A 26,848-nucleotide genomic window follows, 5' to 3' on the forward strand; every position below is an offset into this window, starting at 1 on the left:
CACCATCATAAAGTTAAAAAAAAAAAAAAAGTAAATCAAACCATTCTAAGTCAGGGACCATCTATACTAAATGAAGGTAAAGGTTAGGGACAAAAATAGGGAGGTCAAGAGATAGTAGGTATAATTGATGGCACAGAAATATAATTAACTTAGTGTTAACAAAGCCTAGAGTTACTTATAGAGAGGTGAGTACATTGCTTAGGTAAAATAAAAACAAAAACCGGAAGCATTTAGTGGCTTCTAATGCTGGCTCAGCTGGAAGAGCATGCAACTTTTGATCTTGGAGTCCTGAGTTCGAGCCCCACTTTGGGGGTAGAGGTTCCTTAAGTAAACTTAAAAATACGTATTTAAAAAACCCACCAGAAACATTTAAAAGCTATGGTCTCAATGGATTAGTACTACAGGTAGGAAAAGGATTATAGATTTTCCACTTCCCTACTGATGGTTGTTAAAAATACACATTTATCATTTGGAAAACATTTTTAAAGGAAAATCAACCATGTTAATTACTATTACCCTGAATTCATTTTTCTTTGTTTTATGGGGGTTGGGGTGTGGGAGAAGTAAGTCCTATGCCCAGTGTAGGGCTTGTACTCACAACCCCATGATCAAGAGCCGCATGATCTACCAACTGAGCCAGCAAGGCACTCCAAATTCGTTCCTTTATAAAAAATGTTGCCTTCTGACTACTCCTGTGCCATGACATCTTAAGGCTGACCTGAAAGGAGCTACAGCTCTCCTCATATACACAGAAGTATGACATACAACTATAGAAGTAACTGAGGTGGAATAAAATATTAAAATAAAAAAATGGAATGAAATAGTTTTTAGGGTCAGTTAGATTTTATGGTTTAAAAAGGTCATTTTTTATGGGTTTGATAAACAAAGAATGCTATTTTCTTATTCCAAAAACAGAAAAAAAAAGTATGTTTGGTACAGGTAAAGCAACATCAGAAGTCATGGAACCTTAATTACGGTTGAAATTAGTTTACCAAAACATTCTGTTTAATTCATACCATTGGTTTGACTGGTTTGGGTACACTTTCCTTGAAGACCTTACTCCCACCTGAACTGGTTTTCCTTTTCATGCTTGCAAATGATCCCTCCATATTTCCTATTTTTAAGGAAAACAAGAATAGCATTACAGGTCTTAAAATGCTACCAAGTTTAGTAGGGACATATAAATAACAGTATGATGGGTTTACAACAAAACCCCCATGTCTCTGGGTATCTAACTCATTTAATTACATATATATAAAGGAATGAGACTGTAAGGTCACCCTTTCTCCTTAAAATTCTAGAATTCTATATTGTTAGAAGAATATCAGTGCAATGCCAATGTCATTACTCTTGCTCCTCAATATTGCTCAAAACACAAAGGTCACTCATCTAATGCAAATAATAATGTGTACCAAAAGGAATATATAGATCTCACATATTAAAAATGAACTGAGGAACAAATACAATAACTAAACAACTCTATGTTAGCGGTGTATGTGAAGAAAAGACACTGCTAGCTGCCCTTCAATCAAGGTAGGTATATTCTGCATATGCAGTAAAGCTTTTATGCTGTAAATGAGAAACACAGTATTAGGTATATTAACTCTGTAAGAATTAAAATATACTTTGGGTTTCTCCAATGTCCAGTTTTATAGTACTTGTCTTGCTTTACCTATGTATACTTTAAAAAAGGCTCTACAAATATTGTACAGAGTATTTAAACAGCTTGGCTTTCTTGACCTTGGTTCTGTATCTAATTAAAAGATAATTTACAATAGGAAGATTAAATAGAGTTAAGTTGTGCTTTAATGTCTTTTTACTGAAATTAAATGGGGTAAATTGAACATTACATAAATCCATGAGCAGATACATTACTGTGGGATATACTTCTAAAAGGGATCAGTAAATTTCATGCTTTTCACTGAAAATCTTTAAACCTGACTGACCATCCTTTGCTAGGGATGGGTATGAGAGCTCACTTGAATTCCATCTGTTATTCTTGATTTAATATGTAAAGATTCAGCTTGCTCCATGAAAAGAGGACTTCATGCTGGTATTCCAGCCAGGAGCAATTCCATCTCCAGGCTACAGAAAAGTCATAGGTCTGCTGAAAGCTGGTTATGAATGCCCTAGAGACATAAAGTAACAATCAGATTCGCCCTGTGAAAGAACTAGTACAAACCCTAACCAACACAGCCTCTCTTAATTATCAGAATTGGAGGTAGGGGGTACTCCAAGGATAGTAACCCAGGACTTTCTGAAACAATTCAGTTTTTTCCATGGTAACAGGCACCCTCATTTCCAGAATGATTTGTGTATATATAAAAAAAGAATAAACATTACTTTCAGTACAGATTCATTCTGGATTACTCTAAATTTTGGATTCGAACCTAACCAATGTTCTATTTTCAAATAAATAACTTTAGAATTCAAGTTTCAATGCAGTTTTAAATTCAAAGACCCAATATAATTTATTCCACTTATCATCATATGCTCATCACTATGAACTTTGTCTAAGAGACCTATCTACTTGGTTCTTTTCTTGCTCAAAGCAATGTGGAAGCTTAACTGCCTATCCCTAAGAGGAGTACCCAGAAAGAAGATATAACCATTTTCAGGGGAAAACATGCATGCATTTATTTTTAAGAATTCCCAGTAAGGGGGAAAAAAAATTCAACATCTTTAAAAATGTGTTTATTTTTTAAAAAATCAGTTGTGTACAAAAGTGTTTCGTAGCTTTTAATTCTCAAGACAAATACCCAACCCTCCACCCATAACCCACCCTGTTTCAATGGTCTTTCTGGTTAACCCACCCATTTTCCCCTTACAGGAAGTTAATGGCTCAGAATAGACCCTCCTACAGAATTTATCATCACTAACAGATTGTTTAGAATAGAGATCTAGAGAAGCTAACAAGCAAGGTTCTTTCTCAGTGAGGTTAATGAGAATCCCTATAATGGCAGTAGACTTCCAGCAGACACCACAACAAAGCACCATCAATTGCTGAAAGCTAAAAAATAGATATTTTCAATAGTATTTCATTTTCTATTGGAAAAGTCTTTAAATTACATTAAATAAGTCTCTTTCCCCCCAAAGAAATAGTCTAGCTTTTATTATGATGCCTGTAAAAAGTAGGTAACAGCAAGCACACAAGGATCGTTTAACAGCACAGTGCAATGATTTGTATTCACTCACCCCCTAGAACCAAACTGATAAACTGTGCCACACCTGATTATATATAGCAGCATGGTTGAAATAACCAAGCAAAAGGTGACACATTCACAACTTACATTTAGGTGATCACAGGTTTATGAGGGTAGATCAGTCCAATAAAGTAGTAACAGAACAAACAGGACAAGGGAGATACTAACATTCCCCTATCCCTATGCCACAAGATTTTTGATCCATATTGCAACAGTGCAAACAGAACATGTGACATTATGTGTTAGACACTGCAGAAAAGTAACATTTGAGAAAAAGGCCATTTATCAGTAAGTACTTCAAATTGCCTTCTTCCCCAGTGATAGCAAACGTTGATGTTAAGCATTTATTTTAAACTGGTACTAAAGGAATGGAAATGCAAATTTTTTAAATCAATGGTTTGTACCCTGGAATTGAAATTTCTTGAACTAGAAAAAGTGATTAATACAACATCATTTTCTAAAGTCCATGAAATAAAATTAACTGTAAACAGACAGCTTCCTTTTTCACATCCAAACATTGATTCCATCTTTGTACAAGAAAGTATACCTGGCTCCAACCCTTCCGTGCCTGAATCCATCTTAAATCTTTAAAACAATAAAAATGCTTTATTGTATTCCTATAATTTCCTGTATTGTGGAATCATAATCATACCCCTATTGCAGAGTTTTAAAAGCTCAAATCAGGCATACACTTATAGCCAAGATCTGCTTTTTCACATCGATAAACTTATTAATAAGCAGCCTAAATAGTAACACAATGTGTTGTATTCTGTAGTGCATAAAATAAGCAATATCCAGTTTAAATGCCAATTCTTTCTTAGAGTTACTTTAAAAAAATTATTTTTGCATAGTTTTAAGCGCCACCAACAATCACAAATGTGAAATACTTCCAAAAAGAAAAAAAGTCAGTCTTAGGTTCATTTCATAGATTACTCTCCTCAAAAGCAAAATACTCAGAATCCAAACATATACATACTTTTATGTGTTATGTGTTTAAGTAAACCACAGTCACAATTCCAAATATTTTGGGTAGCCAACTCAGAATCTAATTTAGTACAAAGTTCCTCAAATATTTATAAACCATCTACTGTATACTTATTTGGGTGACAAATTGCTATTCATTCATTCAGTAATCTGTAGTGAAATACTATACAAGTATTTGTCCTTTTAAAAGTCGGGCACATACCCAGGAAATAAACCCAATTATAATAAAAGCCTACTAGATTATCAGTGACCTCTAGCAAATCTGCCTGCTCTAAATGAGATACTATTTTATATATATAAATATTCTTGACTATGTACAAGGATATATATATTCTTGTACATAGTTTATATATTTATATATAAATTTATATATATAAATTTATATATATATAAATTTATATATATATATTTAACCATAATTTTTGAGGCCTTTACAACCGACGAATCACAAAAAACTGAGAATTATAAAAATAATTTCTACCAGGGTACCTTTCCCCTAGACCTGCACTTTCAGTGTCCTTTTCCCAAACATGTAAGACCAAAGGAAAAAAAGCAATTGCCTTAATTTCTATGTTTGGGGAAATACATCTATCTGTAGAGAAATAAAAAAGAAGAAGGGCAGTGGGAAATACATCAGAAAGAGGAATTATCACATTTAATGTAAATGAGGTAAATAAATTTTTGAAATGAAAACTGCATTATGGAGAACCTCTCATACCAAATATTGTACTTTTCAATTTCCTGGGCACTGAGTAGTTAGAGGAGTAGATGGGGTTAATATGCATAAAAATCAAAGGCAAGGTATAAAGGTATAGCTGCCTCCAAGAGCTAAGTATGTAATGCTTGACTTTAGTAATCTCTGAGTTCGTTCTTTTGTCTAACCACAGGAGAATTAAATATGCCCTGATAATACAGGCAAATAGTAAATTGGGTAGATGTGTTTGATATTTAAAATAATCCAAGTATTACCAAGCCACCCTCCACTTAAAAAAAAAAAAAAAAGTTAATTCTAACCAACAGTAGAACAAAACTGTTCACATTTTCACACAATCCCAACCTTACTTCAAAATATAAAGTACAAGGTTTTAGCTATTTAAAATAAATAAAGAAAAATCTTATTTCCTTTGGCATCTTAGAAAGTAACTAAACTATAACAATTAAAGGAGGTGATTGTATAAAGGAATTTATACTTAAGCAAACACATAGGGGAAAAAAACATACCAACTTGTGTTTAGTATGCAATAATATCAACTACAAGAGCTTACTATTAATTAGGAAAGCCTTACAAGTTTTTGGAAGAACCTTCACATCTTTAACATTACAATATATTTAATAATGGTTCTTTTATTGCTTCTAAGATTATTGAGAAGTCAAATGAAATTATGCTGAATTTATGGTTCAAAATTATTTTGCAAACACTTAACGATTGTAATTTAGGATAAATAACACTTGAAGAAAGCAAACCTTTTATAATATGACTTTCAATATACAGCCTTACTTTAATTCATTCTCATTCCATTACATTTTTGTTATTTTGCATTGGTCCTGAAAATTTAATAAGAACTGTGTTTCTATGTATAGAACTGACTGCATAAGTCCATTTCAGTCTTCATAAAATGGTCACATTAGTGTTTGAGCTTGCAAAACTAATAATTTTCAAACTTTTGAACTTAGAATGAAATGTAACTTTAATACGAATAGAAAGTCTGACTATGTACAAGAAAAGGTAAAGTTTTCAATTCTCATATTATCAGAAACATCATAAAGAAAGCTAGATTTATAACACACTTCTATTCCTATGTGTATGTGAAGTATGTACAGTAAAACACCACACAGCTTTCATGTGTCAATAGGGGTAAATGCAAGCAAGAGTGACTTTTAAAGTACCTGATAAAGCAATCTCTATAAAGCCAAAATTAGGCTAAAAAACTGCAAATAGTTGATTGCATCCTTGGAAGAGCTCAAAGAAAATTTCATCAGTTTAAAAATAGAAAGATGTCAAATTCACTGAAAAACTAAGTTGGGTTCTTTCATTAAATCTTGGGAATACTGCAACATCAAATATTTGCTGTTTCTGCAAGAGGAACAAAATTGGCAGCTCCATTTTTACATTATTACTCACACAGGAAAGTTTTAGGAGTGGAGAATTGTAACAAAACATTCCAAATGGACGACCTAAAAATGGAGCAAGGGGTAATGCCCCTCGGCATTATTTCCTCAACAAATACAGAATACAAATTTACCATCAGAATATTAGCTGTGTGTGGTAAGAGGGGGAAAAATAGATATGGTGTCCCAGTCTGTGGACAAGGACAAAAAGGCTCTGAATAGGTCACCATCTTCAATTCTGGATAAATCTCATATTTAAGAATTCTCAAATGCTTAAAATGGTGGTCTTTTCAGCTACCCATCCTAAGAAGTCAAGTACAAGCATGCAAGTAAATTCACAGGCACAGAGGATCCATGTTAAAAACAGTTAAGGTAGCTGTGATGCAACACCAACAATTTGAATGGCCCTGACACACTCAAAATATTATCTTAATTATTCAACGAAATCCTGAAGCAAACTCTTGCTAGTCTTGGTACACTGCTAAACACTAAAGTAGCATGTTTTTTCCATGGTTTCAGCTTAGCTCAAAGAATTTTTACACTATTAAGAAAAAAATTAAAGTATTTCCCCTTTTTAAATTTACACAGACGTTTAATTAGCTTTATTTACAGAGCAGGGATTTTTTTTTCAGTCTCCAATGGTGCCTAGATAACATCATTAGGCAAGAATGCCAGTTTAAAAGAAATCTATGCAGAATCCTAAAAATAACAGATGTTGATGCTCCTCAAGAAAGGGCAAGCTTGACTATATCAGCAGCTCTTTCTCTATGCCTCAGTTACTCAGAAGCAATTCTGTTGCAGTCTCTACATCCCATGATTTTGAAGACAAGGCCACTATTACTGCATTCTGTAGAGAAGAAAAGGGAACACAAAAAAATCAAATCTCAAGAAAATATTTTTAAAATACTGAATCATGCACTATCTTTATATTGAGAAATCACACCTTGTTTTCTTTTTTTTTTTAAGTTGCCTGGCATTCGTAGTGCATAAAAAGCTCCTAAACCAATGACTGGAATTAGCAAAGGGAAAAGAAAAATCACTGATTATAATAACAGAAGAAAGTTTATCAAAACTAGATTTAGAGAGTATCTTTGAAACACTTTAGTCAGCCAAGGATTTGCAGCAATAATTTTAAGTCAATCAATAAATGTATCAAAATAAGTATGCTTTTATATACTTACCCTATCAAAGCCCATAGCACATAAGTTTTCTATTTTTTTGGTGTATTCTGGACTAGAAACTGGTGCTCCAGCATACACATGTGCCCAAAGTCGAGCTGTCTGTTTGAACATTTCAGGATTTTGTTTGTACTATATGGAGAAAAAAATCAAATGACATGACAATACAGTAGTATTCAATACTTAATTGCCTAAGAACTCGTTTCTTTTCTTTTTTTTAAGTTTATTTACTTTGAGAGAGAGAACACATGCACAAACAGGGGAAGGGCAAAGAGAGAATCCCAAGCAAACTCTGCACTGCCAGTGTAAGCCCAATGTGGAGCTTGAACCCATGAACCTCCAGATGATGACCAGAGCCTAAGTTGGACGTGAAGTGTCAAACAATATACAACTAAACAGAATTATTTGCTTCTAAAACTAGGTGGACATTCACTAATAAATGTAACTGACCTTTGTACTAACCACAGTTCATGACAGAATACAACTAGACTTCACTGTTTTGCTAGAGCTGTATTAGCATACAGTGATTTAAGGATATGCCATGTGCAATGCCTGTTTGTTTTTTTAAAGATTTTATTTTGGGGACACCTGGCTGGGTCAGTTGGAGAGCATGGGACTCTTGATCATGGGGTTGAGTTCAAGCCCCATGTTGGGCATGGAAACTACTTAAAGGAAAAAAAAAAGATTTTATTTCTAAGTAACCTCTACACCCAACTTGGGGCTCGAATTCACAACCATGAGGTCAAGAGTCGCATGTTCCGCAGAACAAGCCAGGCAGGTGCCCTGATTTACATCATGTTTTGAAAGGTTTATGAACTTATCTCTTAAAAGTACCATAAAATACTTTTTTTTTTATTTTTAAATTTTTTTTTTTCAACGTTTATTTTATTTTTGGGATAGAGAGAGACAGAGCATGAACGGGGGAGGGGCAGAGAGAGAGGGAGACACAGAATCGGAAACAGGCTCCAGGCTCTGAGCCATCAGCCCAGAGCCTGACGCGGGGCTCGAACCCACGGACCGCGAGATCGTGACCTGGCTGAAGTCGGACGCTTAACCGACTGCGCCACCCAGGCGCCCCCATAAAGTACTTTTAAAATGTAGTATTTCCCATTCTCATTGGAATGAGATAAATTTATTCTCAAATACTGAGGCCAACATTACTTAACAAGTGACGTATAAATTTAAAATAACTATTCAATTCACTTTAATACTTCTTTTAAAAGTATTGAATATTTTAAGACTGATAAGCTTCTACTGTATATTAAAATGAAAAACCTAGTTTCTACCATGTTAATTCTTAATAAGAGAATAAGTCAAATTATTGAACTGTTTTAAGAACAAGAAGAAAGTGCTTAGACCAACTTCAGGCTTTGAGGCTCAGATCTCCAACAGGAACTCAAAGCTGAGACTCAAGCTATGGTTTTGACTACCCAGAGGGAATGAACAGTGTATATATGTAGCACGTAAAACCCTAATTCTAAGCACTCTGAGACAAACAACAGACGATATTAACAAGTATATACATTAAACAAGGAGTGAACAGCTTTTCAAGGGAAAGGAACAGGTTTTACTAAGAGGAAAGTTTCCTCAGGCAGAGGAAACATGACAAATTGGGGGAAATAACCAGTATAAATGAATGCCATCTTGAAAAGGCAAGGAATCCAAGGAACAGTAAGAATTTAGATGAGATAAGCTGGGTTTGTAGACAGTTCAAATCATGGAAAAGCTCTGCAAACTAAAGAATCTGGATTTACCAAGTAGGTAATAGCAGAGCTTCCAATAGGTTTTTAGTAGTAAAGTAAAATAAGATTTGTACTTTACAGAGCTAACTGGTATCAATGTCGAAGATGGGGGAAGGAAGAGGCTGAAGAAGGGGTAGGTATAAGAGCAGTCGAATGGAGATATTTTTAAAAATGTGAACTAAGGCAAATCAGAGAAGTATGATGAAAGAGATACTGGGAATGGAATCAACAAAAGAAAAGGAGACAGAAAGAAATTCCAAGTCTGTGATGTGGACATTTAAATTGATGATAGTATAATATAAGGATGGAAAGTTCACAGGATTTAAGATTCTAGGTTCAGTTTTGGGAATACTGTGCTGAGGTATCAGTGAAACATTCATATAGGGCTATCCTGTTTCTGAACAGGCTCTTGGGCTCAGAGAGAGGTCAAAGCCTAAACATTTTCTCAACTTACAGGTGATCATATCGGTATGGATATGATCACCTAAGTTACCATATATAATGGAAAATAAAAGGAACAGTGTCAAAACCAAGGAACCATATTTAAGAGGGAGGAAAAAGAGAAATAATTGTAGAAACTAAGAAGGAACAACTACAACTACCAAGATGAAGAGAGTGTTGTATCTCAAGTCAAGAGAAGAAAAATTTTTAGATGGGGGAAAAAAAAAAGCTCAGTAAATACTAATGGCTTAGAGGTTGGCAAACTTTCTTTAAAGATCAGATAATTATTTCAATTTTCAGACCATACCATCTTTGTTCCAACTGTTCAACTCTGCCATTTTGTGGCTGGAAAGTAAACAAAGGGGTGTGGCAATAAAACATTATTTACTTGTAATTTACTGTCCTCTGTTAAGATCCTTGGTAACATTTACCATGCCACTTCAGCTATAGCAAGAGCTGGTTAAAATGATCATCAGGGGAGGGATCATCACTAAACTGAAGGACAGAGATGGATACACACATGATAAAGCATGTACAGTAAATAATCACAGAATCCAGATGTAGGCAGGACTATGGGTGTTCACTGTGTAATTCTTTTCACATTGTGCGTTTGAAAATTTCCACTGATGTGTTTTTTAAAAAAAGCATCTATCACATATCCAATTAAATTAGTATTTTAAAAATCAGTAAATTAAGTTTTCACTATTATATCTGAAAAAATAATCTCACCACAAGAAAGAAAACCATTTCCAAATTTAGTTTCAATGGAACTATGCTCATGTGTTAACACTGCAAACCACTATGGTAGTAAAGAATTATAGGTAAGTATAAGAAGGTCTTATAAAAGCAGCTACCTTACCTGATTTGCTACTACTGCATCTTGTGGATCATCTGGTTCTGCAGCTGCCAACAGGGCTTGCAATGACAATAATACCGTGCGGAGAGTCATTGCTGCTGCCCTAAAATTCAAACAGGAAAATATTCCAGTTAAGAACACACTGCATGACAAAAACAAAAGTGGATGTTTCCTGAATAAAATATAAAAACTGGAGATAAAAATAATTTAGATTTTATCTTAATCATGTAGCTAAATTGTAGAAATTTATGTATCTACCTACCATATTTTTCTTCTTCTTGACTTTAAAATGAATGGAGTCTATTTCTTAAGACAATTCAAAGCGTCCTGAACTGGCCTTCCTTTTCTTTTTGTTGGCAATATCCTTCTAGTCAACTTTATCCACTGACTTAATTTTCTACCCACTTCTCTACACATGAAGTGATAAACTAGTATGTGTAACTTGCTTTCAATGCCACTCCAAAAACATATAAGATACCATCAAGCAAATATCCCTTATTTTCAAGAAAGCCTAAAAGCACTCCATAACATTCTGAAACAGACCAAGTTTACTTAAAATATATCACCACTAAATTCATGCTTCTAAATGTATTTTGTAAGCAAGTATTTATCTAAAAAAATGGTATCTACATAACCAGCAAGGATTCTTCGTGTTTCTGTTAAAAAAGCTGTCTGACCAATATAGAAATATTCATAAATATAATAAATGCAACAGTGAAATATTTAAAAAGTTGAAGGAGCATTAAATAATAAGCCCATTTTAACCACACAAATTAGATCATCCTAATCCAATCTTTTTCAACTGGGTTCCTCATTTTAACCACGGAACAGAGAAAATTACCGAGTGACTATTTTCTCAATTTTCCCAAGAATGGTACCATCTTTGACTATTACAATAAAGGTTAGTTTATTACCAATAATGGAGGCCTTAACCAACAATAGATGCCTTACGGCAGTGTATCCCACAAAGTATAGTTTCACCAACCAGTAGTGTCAACATCACCTGGGAAACTTGTAAGAAATGAAAATTTTCAGCCTCATCCCAGACCTCCTGAATCAGAAATGCCAGGGTAGGATTAACAAGTACCCCAAGTGATGTTTTTTTAGTTAACATCTTAAAACACTTTTTTTTTAATTAAAAGAAATTTTATTTTTTTATTTTAGAGAGAGAGCAAGTACACAAGCAAGGGGGAGGGAGAGAGAATCCCAAGCTCAGTGCAGAGCCTGACATGGGGCTCAATCCCACGACTCTGGGATCATGACCTGAGCCAAAATCAAGAGTCATATGCTCACCTGATTGAGCCACTCAGGCACCCCACTCCAAGTGATTCAGATGCAACCTAATGTTTGAGAAATACTGTTTTAGGGGATTACAGCCTGAGCTAATTAAGAAGGGCTACTCTAAACCAATATAATAAAATCAATATCAAAACTGTAGTTCCGTATTTTATATATGAGAGAAAAATTGCATCACAAATGAATCATCAAAAATGCTACCAGAATAAAAATTTTTATTTCTCAATCTACCTTTTTGAGAAGTTTAATCGGAAAAGGAAGAGACTGGTTATGACACAAAAGTTAGCTGAAATGCTAAACTAGCATTAAAGAGAACAGGATTTTAAAAGCTTTTTAAACCACTATATATGGTTATGTAATGGAAATTTCTAATTCTGAAACAGGGCTGGAAAAATGGAGATTGTTTGTTTTTTTTTGTTTTTTGTTTTATTTTTATTTTTATTTATTTTTGGGACAGAGAGAGACAGAGCATGAACAGGGGAGGGGCAGAGAGAGAGGGAGACACAGAATCGGAAACAGGCTCCAGGCTCTGAGCCATCAGCCCAGAGCCTGACGCGGGGCTCGAACTCACGGACCGCGAGATCATGACCTGGCTGAAGTCGGACGCCTAGCCGACTGCGCCACCCAGGCGCCCCAAGGAGATTGTTTTTCTAAACCAAGGTTCTAAACTTCCAGGGCACCTGGGTGGCTCATCAGTTAAGCATCTGACTTTGGCCCAGGTCATGATCTCATGGTTTTTGAGTCTGAGCCCCGCACTGGGCTCTGTACTGAGAGTGCACAGCCTGCTTCTGTTCCCCCCCCCCATCCCTCCCTCCCTTGCACGTGCTCTCTCTCAAAAATAGATAAACATAAAAAAAAATAATTAATAAGGTTCTATATTTCCTAAGAGCTTACAAAAGTTACTTTCAACCAACAGGTACACCATCTTTAGAATGGATATTCTTTTAAGACAGGAATCAAAGCATAAAAATCGGTATTTAGCGCTTAAATGTTCATTCTTGTCCTGCCGTTATCACTGTGACAAGGTGAAATCTTTCTTAATTAGAAGTACACTACTTTTGGGGCACCTGGGTGGTTCAGTCAGTTAAGTGTCCAACTCTTGATTTCGGCTCAGGTCATCCATCATCTGACAGTTGGTGAGACTGAGCCCCAAGTCAGGTTTTGTGCTGACAGCTTGGGATTCTCTCTTTCCCCCTTTCTCTGCCCCTCCACTGCTCACACACTCTGTCTCAAAGTAAATGAACATTAAAAAAAAATACACTACTTTCATTGTCTATTTGGGTAATTAAATTTTTTAATGTTTATTTTTGAGTGTGTGCACGCACAAGTGGGGGAAAGGCAGAAAGAAGGAGACAGAGGGTCTAAAGTAGGCTCCATACTGACAGAAGAGGCCAATGTGAGGCTTGAATTCATGAACCTGTGAGATCATGACCTGAGCCAAAGTTGGACACTTAACTGACTAAGCCACCCATGTGCCCCTCTATTTGGGTAATTTTGAAGAGAATGTTTAAAGGTACGTGAACATCAAAAGCTGCCTACATGTATCAGCATAAAGTTCACCTCCATCACCTGAAAATCACCCAGAAGAGACAAAAATACAAATTATCACAGAAATAGGATATATAAAGTTAAGCTGGCTACTCTAATATTCCATTGAACTTATTTAAGCACACCAATGAAAAAATCCGTGACATTAAACAAAATCTTAAGTTACATAATTTTTAATTAATATAATTATTTCTTTCAAGGAAAGTTATCTGAATATTAAAGATAAATCTTCACTCAAAGGAATACTTCATACTAAAACAATTATTAAACTCACTATAATTTTAACTTGTAATAAAAACATGAAAACACGTAAAATAAAAGCCGTCTAAATCTCACAAATCATTGGGCAACTGAGTGGCTAAGTCAATTAAGCATCCAAATCTTGATCTCAGCTCAGGTCATGATCTCATGGTTCATGAGACTGAGCTCCATATGTCAGCCCCTACACTAACAGTGCAGAGCCTGCCTGGGATTCTCTCTCTCTGCCCCTACCCTGCAAGCTTGCTCTCTCTCTCTCAAAATAAATAATAAATAAACTTAAAAATCTCACAAATCTTAGCAAAACCTTAATAACATTACATAGATAGATTTACATTTTTATCTCAAGGCAATAAACATTTTTCTTTAAAACTTGATGAGCTCTTGGGGCGCCTGGGTGGCTTGGTTGGTTAAGCATCCGACTTCAGCTCAAGTCACGATCTCCTGGTTCTTGAGTTCGAGCCCCACGTTGGGCTCTCTGCTGTCAGCACAGAGCTTCCTGCTTCAGATCCTCTGTCTCCCTCTCTCTCTGCCCCCACCCCCACTCTTGCAAGTTTTCTCTCTCTCTCAAAAATAAATAAATGTTAAAAAAAAAAACTTGATGAACTTTCAAAAGAATGAATTTGGGCCCTTGCTTTACACCATATATGAAAATTAATTCAAAATGTATCAAAGAATTCTGTGTCTCCCTCTCTCTCTCTGCCCCTCTCCCACTCATGCTCTGTCAAAAATAAATTAAAAAAAACTTAAAAAAATAAAAAAAAATGGATCAAAGAACTAAGTATAAAAGCTAAAACCATACAACACTTAGAAGAAAACATAGGGGGAAAGCTTCACAATTGGGGTTGAATTTCTTGGATGGGATATCAAAAGCACAGGCAACAATAGGAAAACTGGAGAAACTGGTATAACTGCATCAAAGTTAACTGTATAGACAGAAAAACCTGTGCAAAGGATAAAATCAATAGAGTGAAAGGCAACCCACAGAATGAGAGAAAATATTTGCAAATCATATCTGATAAAGGGTTAATGTTTGGAATATATAAAGAATTGCTGTTAACAACAAAAACTCAAAAAATCAGGACCTGAACAAACATTTCTCCACAGAAGATATAAAAATTGCTTATAAGCACATGAAAAGATGCTTAACATCACTAATTGTTAAGGAAACCAAACAATGAGACACTACTTCACATCCATTAGGATGGCTACTCTCAAACAAAACAGAAAAATAACAATTGCTGGTGAAGATGTAGAGTCACTGGAATCCTTGGGCATAGTTGGTGGGAATGCAAAATGGAGCAACAATTACAAAAAACACTATAGCAGTTCTTCAAAAAACAAAACAAACAAAAAAAACACCTAAACACAGAATTACCATATGATCTAACAAATCCACTTCTAGATACAGACCCAAAATAACTGAAAGCAGAGACTTAGATACTAGTACACCCATGTTCATAACAAGTATTACTCACAATAGCCAGAAGGTGGAAGTAACTCATTTCCATCAACCCATGAATGAAGAAAATGTGATATTTATCTATCTATCTATACACAATGAAATATTATTCAGCCTTAAAAAGACAAATCAGACCCATGCTACAACATGATGAATCCTGATGACATTAAATTAATAAGTGAAGCCAGGAATAAAAAGACAAATACTATGATTCATCACCTAGAAAAGCCAAATTCACAGAGACATGAAGTAGAATGGTGGTTGCCATAGGCTAGAGCAAGACAGGAATGGGAAATAAGTGTAGAGGTGCAGAGTTTCAGTTTCAAAACATGAAAGGGTAGGGAGGGGGCGTGGTAGAAGGATGAAGAGTCAAAGCACAGAGGATTTTTAGGACAGTGAAAGTACTCAGTATACCACAATGATGGATACATGTCATACACTTCTTCAAATGCACGGAATGGACAACACTAAGAGTGAACCATAATATAAACTATGATTGGGATAGGTCAATGTAGGTTCATCCACCATAACAAATGTACCATTCTGATGGAGGATGTTGATAATGGGGGAGGCTATGCTATGCATGTGTGGGGGCAGGGAGTATATGGGAAATTTCTATACCTTTCTTTCAATTTTGCTGTGAACCTAGAACTGCTCTAAAAAAATAAAGTCTTGGGGCGCCTGGGTGGCGCAGTCGGTTAAGCGTCCGACTTCAGCCAGGTCACGATCTCACGGTCTGTGAGTTCGAGCCCCGCGTCAGGCTCTGGGCTGATGGCTCAGAGCCTGGAGCCTGTTTCCGATTCTGTGTCTCCCTCTCTCTCTGCCCCTCCCCCGTTCATGCTCTGTCTCTCTCTGTCCCAAAAATAAATAAACGTTGAAAAAAAAATAAAAAAATAAAATAAAAAAATAAAGTCTTATTAAAAAAAAAAAAACCTGGGGACTGGGGACTGGTAGCACAACAATGTGAATATACTTAATAATACTCATCTGTATACTTATTTTAAACAGCTAAGATTACCATGTTATAGGTCAATTAAAAACACCAAGACGGTAAATTTTATGTCATATGCATTTTACAGTATAAAAACATTGTTTCTGAGAGAGAGCAAGAGCGATAGAGAGAGAATGTGTGGGAGGAGGGGCAGAGAGGGAAATACAGGATCCCAAGCAGGCTCTGTGCTGTTATCCGACACAGGGCTCAATCTCACAAACCGTGAGATCATGACCTGGGCTGAGATCAAGAGTTGAACCCTCAAGACTGAGCCATGTAGGAGCCTCAAAAACATTTTTTAAAGTGAGAAACTCTTCTCTTAGAGAGTCATAAGTCCTTAATATAAATACTTAAAAATAGTTTTCCTTTATTTCCACTGTTTTTATTGGGAAGACTGAAACTACTATAATAGACCTCTGAAATTACCACTTTAAAAACCAGAAACTAAGGACCTAAAGGTGAACATGTTAGAAGGGATAGTTTGCTCTCAATATGGAAGAAAAAAATCTTAGACTTCATTCATAACAATCTTAAAGAGAAAACGTTATGTCTTCTGTATGCTTGAAATTTTTCATAATAAAATGTTGGGGGAGGTATTTATAAATCATTAAGAATTAATTAGCTAGGGGCGCCTGGGTGGCTCAGTCGGTTGAGCACCAACTCTTGGTTTTGGCTCAGGTCATGATCTCACAGTTATGTGGGTTTGAGCCCTGTATTGGGCTCTGTACCTACTTGGGATTCTCTCTCTCCCTCTCGCTCTCCCACTTGCCAATTTGTCTGTCTCTCTCAAAATAAATAAACTTAAAAAAAATTTTTTTAATTAAAAAAAAAAAAGAAATTAGTTAGCTAAAAAGAAACCTAAATGACACTTGAAACTAATACTGTATGCCAACTATACTTCAATACAATAAAAATTTTAATATTTATTTTTGAGAGAGAGAGAGAAACAGAGTGTGACTGGGGGAGAGGCAGAGAGTGAAAGAGAGAGAAGACACAGACTCTGAAGCGGGCTCTAGGCCCTGAGCTGTCAGCACAGAGCCTGATGTGGGGCTTGAACTCACAGACTGCGAGATTATGACCTGAGCTGAAGTCAGATGCTTTACCGACTAAGACACCCAGGTGCACCCCTCCAATAAAAAATTTTTAAAAATAAATGATAGAGGAAAAAAACCACTCTAAATGTAAAGTTTTAAAAAGCTAGACAAGAAAATTAATGGTAAAGAATGACATTGTTTTAATTTAGTTGTAATAAAATTACTATCAAAACAAAACCTAGCCTTCTGGCTCCAAGTACTATAGAAATTATAACATCTTTGATAGTGTAAAGAAATATATGAATTTTTTGACTGCTCTATGTTTAAATCTAAACATAGTAATGTGAAAAAAGCATACAACTGAACATACAATCTTTCATTCCATTTATTGTTTTACACAGTACTAACTAAATACACAATGCATTGAGATTTTTAGGATTTAGTATGTAAAAAACAAATGCTAACAGGTAAACAGGATTATGAAATTTCAACTTGTGTCAGCTAATTTTAATAATCAGTGGTTGACATACCTTACAAATCTATCTTAAGTAAATCAATTTTGCTCAGATCACAGAAACACAGTTAAGATGGCTAATTAAATATTCATGCATACAGGGACATATGTACCCCAATGTTTGTAGCAGCATTATCAACAATAGCCAAAGTATGGAAAGAGCCCAAATGTCCATCGATGGATGAATGGATAAAGAAGATGTGGTTACAATGGAATACTACGTGGCAATGAGAAAAAATGAAATATGGCCTTTTGTAGCAACGTGGATGGAACTGGAGAGCGTAATGCTAAGTGAAATAAGCCATACAGAGAAAGACAGATACCATATGGTTTCACTCTTATGTGGATCCTGAGAAACTTAACAGGAACCCATGGGGGAGGGGAAGGAGAAAAAAAAAAAAAAAAAAGAGGTTAGAGTGGGAGACAGCCAAAGCATAAGAGACTGTTAAAAACTGAGAACAAACTGAGGGTTGATGGGGGGTGGGAGGGAGGGGAGGGTGGGTGATGGGTATTGAGGAGGGCACCTTTTGGGATGAGCACTGGGTGTTGTATGGAAACCAATTTGTCAATAAATTTCATATATATATAAAAAAAAAAGAAGATGTGGTTATACATACATACACACATACATATATACATACATACACACACACACATATATACATATATGTTATATGTGGTTATACCCACATACACATATACACACATATAATGGATTATTACTCAGCAATCAAAAAGAATGGAATCTTGCCATCTGTAACTAGGTGGATGGAACTGGAGGGTATTATGCTAAGTGAAATTAGAGAAAGAAAATATCATATGACTTCACTATATGAGGACCTTAAGAGACAAAACAGATGAACATAAGGGAAGGGAAACAAAAATAATATAAAAACAGGGAGGGGGACAAAACATGAGACTCTTAATTATGGAGAACAAACAGAGGGTTACTGGAGGGGGAATGGGTTAAGGGGCATTAAAGAATCTACTCCTGAAGTCATTGTTGCACTATATGTATGCTAACTGATTTGGATATAAATTTAAAAAATTAAATAAAATTAAAAAATATATATATTCATACATACAGAGTAAGGCCTTCAATATGTACAATAGCCATGTGAACTGTCTCTATTGTTGACTGTTATTTTCTATTAAGAGTCTTCCAGAAGACCATCAACATAATTGATGTTTATTTAAAACACTGACAACTACTTAAAAATGGCAACTTTTTTGTTTTAATTTTTTATTAAAGTATAATAAGCAGGGTTATACAGCTAGATGAATTTTTATATATGTATACAACACCCATGTAATCATCACCTAGATCAAAATATAGAGTACTTCCAGCACTCCAAAAAGCCTTCTCATGCAACTCCCTTTCACAACCCTCATCTACCCCCACCACTGTCCTAATTTCTATCATAGTTTTGGCTTATCTTAAATTTTATAAAAAGCTATACAGTACATGCTCTTTTACATCTGGCTTTTGTCACTCAACATGCCTGTGAGAATAATCCATGTTATTTGTGTGTGTGTGTGTGTCTCTCTCTCTCTCTCTCTCTATATATATATATGGTTGTTATGGTGTGATTAAATGTGCTATAAATATTCTTGTACAAGTCTTTTGGTGGACATGCACTTATTTCTCTTGGATACAGACCTAGGAGTGGATTTGCTATGCCATATCAAAGGTGTATGTTTAGCTTTGGTAGATACTGCTGGTCGAGTGGTTGAACCATATGCCTACCAACAATGCAAGAGAACTATTTATAAGTGTGTAGTAGTATCTAATTGTAATTTTAATCTGCATTTCCCTGATGACTAATGACACTGAGTATTGCTTATCAGTCATCTAAATATTCTCTTAATGCCTGTTTATGGCTTTTGGAAGGGCAGTTTCACTGAGTGCAATTTTTATGTGTAGTTATTTTCTTCTATCCCCTATATTCAGAATAGGTGTCAGTGGAAAAACACCAGAGAATAGTTTCTTCATACAACACACTGTATAGTTAAGAAATAAACCATACTAACATTAAGTTGTTAAATATTAAAGGTAAATCGCCATCCATATATACTAATAAAAGACCAAGACTAACAAACTGTCTTCTAGCACACCTATCCCAAATTATTCAATGTTTACTCAATTTATTTTTCTGAAGATTACTGTCTTGTAGTTTTTTTTACCAAATTGCAGCTCTGAAGCCTAAACATGAATATCCACTGACTGCCAATTATACCTCAATAAATGGGGGGGGGAGGGAAGAGGGTAGGTAGTATTATCCATGTATATCCAATCTCACCTATTTTATCTGATATTTTTTTAACATTTCAATTATATAGATATGAAATGAGACTAAATTTAGCTACTTCACACCTGCCTAAGGAAATGAGAATAGTTGACACAAAGTGTTTCAGTACAAAAGTTCAAGTTCTCTCTCTACACATTCACCATCTTCTTTCAACTATCTATAGGGAGATAATCAGATGTGGTAGTACTGCTGGCTTAACTCTGAGCAAAAAGGGAAGTCGGTGGAAAATTTCAGTCTAGAGCTTTATTTGTTTTTAAAAAGGGGGGCGGGGGGAACATGGAGGAGAGTGTATCATTCTAGCTGCTGAGAATTGCTGAGTAGGGCAAAGTTACAAACAGGGGGGCAGGCTACTGTCATCATCCAGGAAAGAGGTAATGTGATGTGGGCCAGGTAGTTAGTAGCAGTGCAACTGCTTATAAGACTTTGGTGGTTTCACCAACAAAATTTGCAAACAGGGTATTCAGGGTACCAGAGAAACAAGAACCAAGGATCATGAGGAGGTTTTGGCCAGAGCAAATGCAAGGATGTAGCTGTCAATAACTTAGATGGGGTGAAGCAGGTTTTGGGTTAGGGGATTATCAGTTCAGTTTTCAACATGTTTACGTTTGAGATGTCTACTATATACATAGTCAAGTAAAGATGTTAAGCAGGTAGCAGGATATGAGCCTGGAGTTCAAGAAAGATAAATTTATGAGTTGCTGGTATTTAAAAAGTGAAGTTATAAAATCAGATGAGCATACCAAGAAAGTGAGTATAGATGAAGAGGAGCATAGGTAAAGACTTAGCTTTCAAGTACTGTCATGTGCAAAGCTCCAGGAGAAAAGGGAGAAACTAGTTAAGGAGTCAAGGAGTCTGGGAGTGGACACAGGAAAGGGGAAAATAGAAGACCTAATATCCCAGAAACCAAGTGAATAAAAAGTACAATGCCTGCAAATATTCCTTAGTACCACTGAATGATTAAGCTATTATAAGGGGCCTTTCAGATAACTTTATGGATAAAAATACTGAGTCCTATAAATTGCAAAAAGCTACAAATTAAAAGAAGGACAGATTAGGTCTATTCCACACTACTCAATGTTTAACAGCATGGAATATATATCAATATATATCAAGAAACTAGATCCCAAGAGATCTGACAGCACAGAGCCTGGAGCCTGCTTCGGATTCTGTGTTTCCCTGTCTCTTTACCCCTCCCCCACTCATGGTGTGTCTGTCTGTTCGTCTCTCTCTCTCAAAAATAAACAAATATTGAAAAAAAAAAAAAAAGAGTAGAAAAACAAAACCAAACCAACAACTCTTGTCTGTTTATCCAGTTACTAAATAAACCAAATCATCCAAACACTAAATGTTGTCATTCCTGTTTCATCCTGTTCAGGTTCTATTCTTTCCATTTCTTAACAAATCAAACACATAACTTATTACTGTTTTCTCCCACTCCAATGTCTTTTTATACTTGTTTTAGTTTTTTCCATCCATGTTGTTAGACTATGCCAGGATCTACTCTAAGAAAATTACATAAACCAATTCATGTAATACTTTTAACAGCCTTATGAAGCAGGTGTTAACCCTATTTGTGAGATGAGGAAACTAAGGCACAAAAGCTAGGTAATTTGCTCAGGACCACAGTTCAGTAAATGGCAGAGCTAGGTTTGAATTTAAAGGGTAAGAACACTGTGCTAAAATCAGATCAGACAAAGCATGTGAAAGCAGTATAAAGTGCAATACAAATGAAGATATCACCTATAAAGGCACTCCTTTCTTCAAATCTGAGAACCTTAACTCTGTCCAATTAACACAACTTTCAATATTTTTGTTGCCTATATTACATCCAAGTCAGAGCTGATTACTTCAATATTTGTTAGTCTTTCACAAACATCTTTCAGAGATAGCAAGAACTAAATTTACCAAAATAAATGAAATCAAAGCTTTTCAAGATGTAAGAGCTAGTATCTAACGTTACCTAATAAGTCACTATTTAAATAATGATTGTGATCTCAAATCTACCACATTTTTGATTATGCACTTAAGAGACTTTATAAAGTTTCAAAATTACAGCCCAAATAGGAGAAAGTATAATATATGCTTATGTTCTGAGGCAATTACACAGGTAACACTCTAAATATAGTTTGGAATTCATATGAGAGAGGGGAGAAGGTGAATTCAAAATCTCTTACCATTGATCTTTCAGGATATCCAAACAAATAGCCCCTGTGACGGAACTAATATTAGGATGCCATATTTTAGTGATAAACCGGACCTAGAATATAAAGCACACTTGAGTTTTTAAGTAACAGAAATAAAACACATATAGTTCAAACAGAACTACAGGAAAACGAAATCTTCATATTAAAAAAAAATGTCCATACTTACATTACCATCATTTTGCCTACCTGAAGGGAGGGGTGTGGAAGACAAAGCATTCAGTAAGCTGAATGTTGTCACTGACATACATTATTTTTAAACCTTTTAATAAATGTTCTGCCTCTAAAGAAACCCAACAACTATTAGGTGTTTATAATTTACCTAGCATAATATTCCATGCTATAATAACTACAACATAGACTAAAATCCACTTAGGTAGATGAAGTAATATAAAATCAAAATTAATACAGATAGTAAATGGCAATTTATTTAGTGTCAAGTAGGATGCAGAAGAGGTGTGAAGGACAAAGTAAGTAAAATCAGTGCTTGGAAGCATTTAAGTAGTAAGTAGCTGTAAGATGGCTTCTAATATTTTGCAACATTTTTTTTCCCTCAATTTCTTTTTATTTTTTTTTTTTTTAATTTTTTTTTCAATGTTTTTTATTTATTTTTGGGACAGAGAGAGACAGAGCATGAACGGGGGGAGGGGCAGAGAGAGAGGGAGACACAGAATCGGAAACAGGCTCCAGGCTCCGAGCCATCAGCCCAGAGCCCGACGCGGGGCTCGAACTCACGGACCGCGAGATCGTGACCTGGCTGAAGTCGGACGCTTAACCGACTGCGCCACCCAGGCGCCCCTCCCTCAATTTCTTTTTAAAAAAATAATTCAACAAACATTTGGAAGATACTGGCACTGAGGAGACACTAAGGCTTAGTGTTTAACAGATTTATCCAGGGGATGCCTGGATGGCTCAGTCTGTTGAGCATCTGACTTTGTCTCAGGTCTGATCTTACCATTTGTGAGTTCAAGCCCTATGCTGGGCTCTGTGCTGACAGCTCAGAGCCTGGAGCCCACTTCAGATTCTGTGTCTCCCTCTCTCTCTGAGCCTCCCCCACTCGCACTCTCTCTCTCAAAAATAAACATTAAAAATTTTTAAAAATAAAATGAAAAAAAAAAAAAAAAGAAAGAAAATTTATCCAAAATCAAACAACTAGCCGGCAATAGAACAACACACACACTTATACAATTTCATTTCAGATTCTGAGTCTCCAATTGCCTATTTGTCTCAGCACTGATGAGTAAGAAACCAACAAAGTGAAAATGCTATCTCTAACAGATCACCATGAAATGAAATGTAGTTCATTGTCTCTTACTTATGAGGGTTTTTTTTGGGGGGGGGGGGACCAATTATTATTGGGGGGAGGGGAGGGAACCTATTATTGTTATTATATCTAACATGTTACAATAGTCATCTGAGTCAAAACTCCTTTACACCTAATAGATTAATTACTATAAAAGCCAAGCTTATAGTACTTCCCAAAAATTGACTCATCAATATACGCTTCAAATCTAAGCTATTTATGGAAAGAAGCTAAACAGATAGCTTCCACTTTTCTCCTTGTGATTCAATTTGTCTATACTACCTGTTACTACTTCCTCACTTAATTACTCACTAACTTATATGCTGGAAAAGCACTTCAACAAAATACCTAAAACTGAGGGGCTCTTTCCATGCCCTGATCCTTTTTTTGTTCTTAAAATAATTTTATTGCTTTCAAAGATGACATCCACAGAATCACAATCTCATTAAACAAGACCATCATTCTACACTTTGGTTACTAAACAGTCTAATGACTTTACTACCTTCAGTTTTGCTTCCTCAAATCCATTCTCCACACTGAAACCCAAGAGTAACCTTTAAAACATATCTGATTCACTACTCTACTTAAGGCTCTTTAATGACTTCTCATTCCCTTCATGTAAGCCAGCCTTCTGAAACTGAATATATATATATTTTTAAGATGACATGAGAGATAGGCTAAGGTTGGTTTCAGAAAGCGGGCTTACATGAAGGGAATGAGAAGTCATTAAAGAGCCTTAAGTAATGAATCAGATATGTTGTTTTTTTTTTTTAATTTTTTTTCAACATTTTTATTTATTTTTGGGACAGAGAGAGACAGAGCATGAACGGGGGAGGGGCAGAGAGACAGGGAGACACAGAATCGGAAACAGGCTCCAGGCTCCGAGCCATCCGCCCAGAGCCTGATGCGGGGCTCGAACTCCCGGACCGCGAGATCGTGACCTGGCTGAAGTCGGACGCTTAACCGACTGCGCCACCCAGGCGCCCCTGAATCAGATATGTTTTAAAGATATAAAATAACCAGATGCCATAATTTCCGTAACTCAAGGACATTACAGCATTTTGTGACTTTAAAACAAAAGTTGGTTCAATCTTTTCAACAAGATTGGAAAATTAATTTTAAATTACTGCTGAAGTTGTCAGAATGTTTATGGTGTAGGCAAGTGATCTAAGGTATCTTGCTTTTTAAAGAGTCATCTTCAAACCATGATCTCTATAGACATATGAAGACAAACATGCATATATGCAAGATCAAGGAAATTATTAAACTCTTACTTGTACTATAATCTACAGTTAGAATAAATACTTCTGAATTTAAAAATGATCTAATAAAAAATTTTTCAAGAGGACACTGATTATCCACTAGTATAGATGTAAATAAATGTTCTAGTAGTTTTTTCTGTGGTTTACCACTCTTTCTCCCCTATTCCTCTCTTCTTTGTTATTCTTTATCAACTACCTCCTTTCTCAGATTTTTCATGTCTTTATCTTTCTCAAGCCTTACTATCACCAATGGTATCCACAGGTGTCCCAGAATTTTGTCCTATTATTCTATACACACAATTCAGATCTACTATATTCGTCACTTTCTCCCATAGTGCTAACATCTCTGTTATATATCAACAAAAATGTCAAAAAAACTTGGAGGGGATGAAGTATAAAAGTAACAATACAATGACACTTACCATGACCTACTTTAGTCATATTTGACCCTGATCACAAAACAATATTAAACCAACTTTAACTTATTGTACAAAAGAAAATACTATTTTATTTTAAATATGCCTGTGCAGATGGGCAGACCCATTAAAAATTATTAGCAATGAGAGGAGCCTGGGTGGCTCAGTCAGTTAAGGATTCAACTTTGGCTCAGGTCATGATCTCATGGCTTGTGAGTTCAAGCCCCATGTTGGGCTCTGTGCTGAGAGCTCAGGGTCTGGAACCTGCTTCAGATTCTGTGTCTCTCTCTGTCCCTTCCCTGCTCATGGTCTGTCTCTCCCTCAAAAATAAACATTAAAAAAATTTTTTTTAAAAAGGTTATTAGCAATGGTATTTATACTTAATTTCACATATAAAAACTATGTTTATAATGCCAAGGCGAAAGAGGAAAATTCACAACCTAATCTCCAATACATAATTGGACAAATCATTGAGCTAGAGTTTTCCTAATTTAATGAGTTTTTTCATTATAGTTCACTCCAGAAATAACACTGATTGTATGCATTGAATAAAATTCTTCTTACACTATATTCAGCTGACTCAAAGATATACCTCCTCCGTCTAGAAGCAAACTTTCTGCTCTTCAGGTTAGTAATTTATTACAGAATAAAAATAAGAAATACTCTGTGACCACTATTAAGCTATCAATCTAAGTTTCTTTTATTTATTTATTTATTTTTTAATTTTTTTTTTTTAAACATTTATTTATTTTTGAGACAGAGAGAGACAGAGCATGAACGGGGGAGGGTCAGAGAGAGGGAGACACAGAATCCGAAACAGGCTCCAGGCTCTGAGCTGTCAGCACAGAGCTCGACGCGGGGCTCCAAGTCACGGACCGCGAGATCATGACCTGAGCCAAAGTCGGCCGCTTAACTGACTGAGCCAACGAGGCACTCCTCAATCTAAGTTTCAATCTTGGGCAATTTTACCTGCACAGTAAGAGAATTTAGCCAGCTACTACCTTTGATACTTTTATCTCATGAGGCTTAAAATTAAGCATGAGCCCACAATATTAAACACATGTGAACATAATCCAGCCAGAAATTTACAAATATAACTCCATTCTTTGTTATATTTACCCATCAGTAAAAATTCAAATCAATATGGTACATATCTAGAACACATTTATATGTTCATTAACATTTACTGCGAAAGCTTAATGCCATAAATGAGTACCATATTTAAAATAATACTAAATTATAACTACGATTGACTAGTTGAAGCCAGAGGGAGACACATTTGAATGATTGAAGGGAGACTTTTCTAAATCTTGAAGGTACCCCAATATGCAATGGCTGGAATTAGGACAGTTGTGGTCTGAAGAGCAACATGAACTCTGTTCTTAGATTATGAGTCTCTTTTTTCCATTGTGCTAATAAGAAAAGGACTTATAAAACAGTGATTTCAATGATTAAATAAAATATCAAGTGCCTGAAACAGAGCCAGGGCTATGCAGCAATCACTTTGGAGCTATATAAGACTATAGAGGGAAATAAACACTTCCACTGAGATCACAATTTATCCATTTCAAGTGCACAACTCCATGGTTTTTAGCATATTCACATAGAAACTATGTAACCATCAGCAGTCACTCCCCATTCCTTCACATATTCTCAGTCTTAAGCAACCACCTGTTTTTTGTCTCTATGGATTCGCTTCTTCCAATGTTTCATATAAATGAAATCATACAATGTGTGGCCT

General features: G+C 35.5%; 1 protein-coding gene across 2 annotated transcripts in view; it reads right to left on the minus strand.

Moving 5' to 3' along the window:
- Nucleotides 1-5,511: 5,511 nt before the first annotated feature.
- The window catches only part of UBE2K (ubiquitin conjugating enzyme E2 K), a 71,751-nt gene continuing 50,414 nt past the window's right edge, over nt 5,512-26,848 (minus strand). For both annotated transcript variants that reach the window (XM_030314001.3, XM_030314002.1), the window contains 4 exons: nt 22,100-22,182; nt 10,517-10,616; nt 7,478-7,606; nt 5,512-7,143 (listed from right to left, as the gene is read on the minus strand). In XM_030314001.3, coding sequence (XP_030169861.1) covers nt 7,069-7,143; nt 7,478-7,606; nt 10,517-10,616; nt 22,100-22,182 — 387 coding nt within the window. In that variant the 3' untranslated portion in view covers nt 5,512-7,068. The remainder of the gene's footprint in view (nt 7,144-7,477; nt 7,607-10,516; nt 10,617-22,099; nt 22,183-26,848) is intronic.

This window comes from Lynx canadensis, chromosome B1 (assembly GCF_007474595.2).
Source record: "Lynx canadensis isolate LIC74 chromosome B1, mLynCan4.pri.v2, whole genome shotgun sequence".
Taxonomy (NCBI): Eukaryota; Metazoa; Chordata; class Mammalia; order Carnivora; family Felidae; genus Lynx; species Lynx canadensis.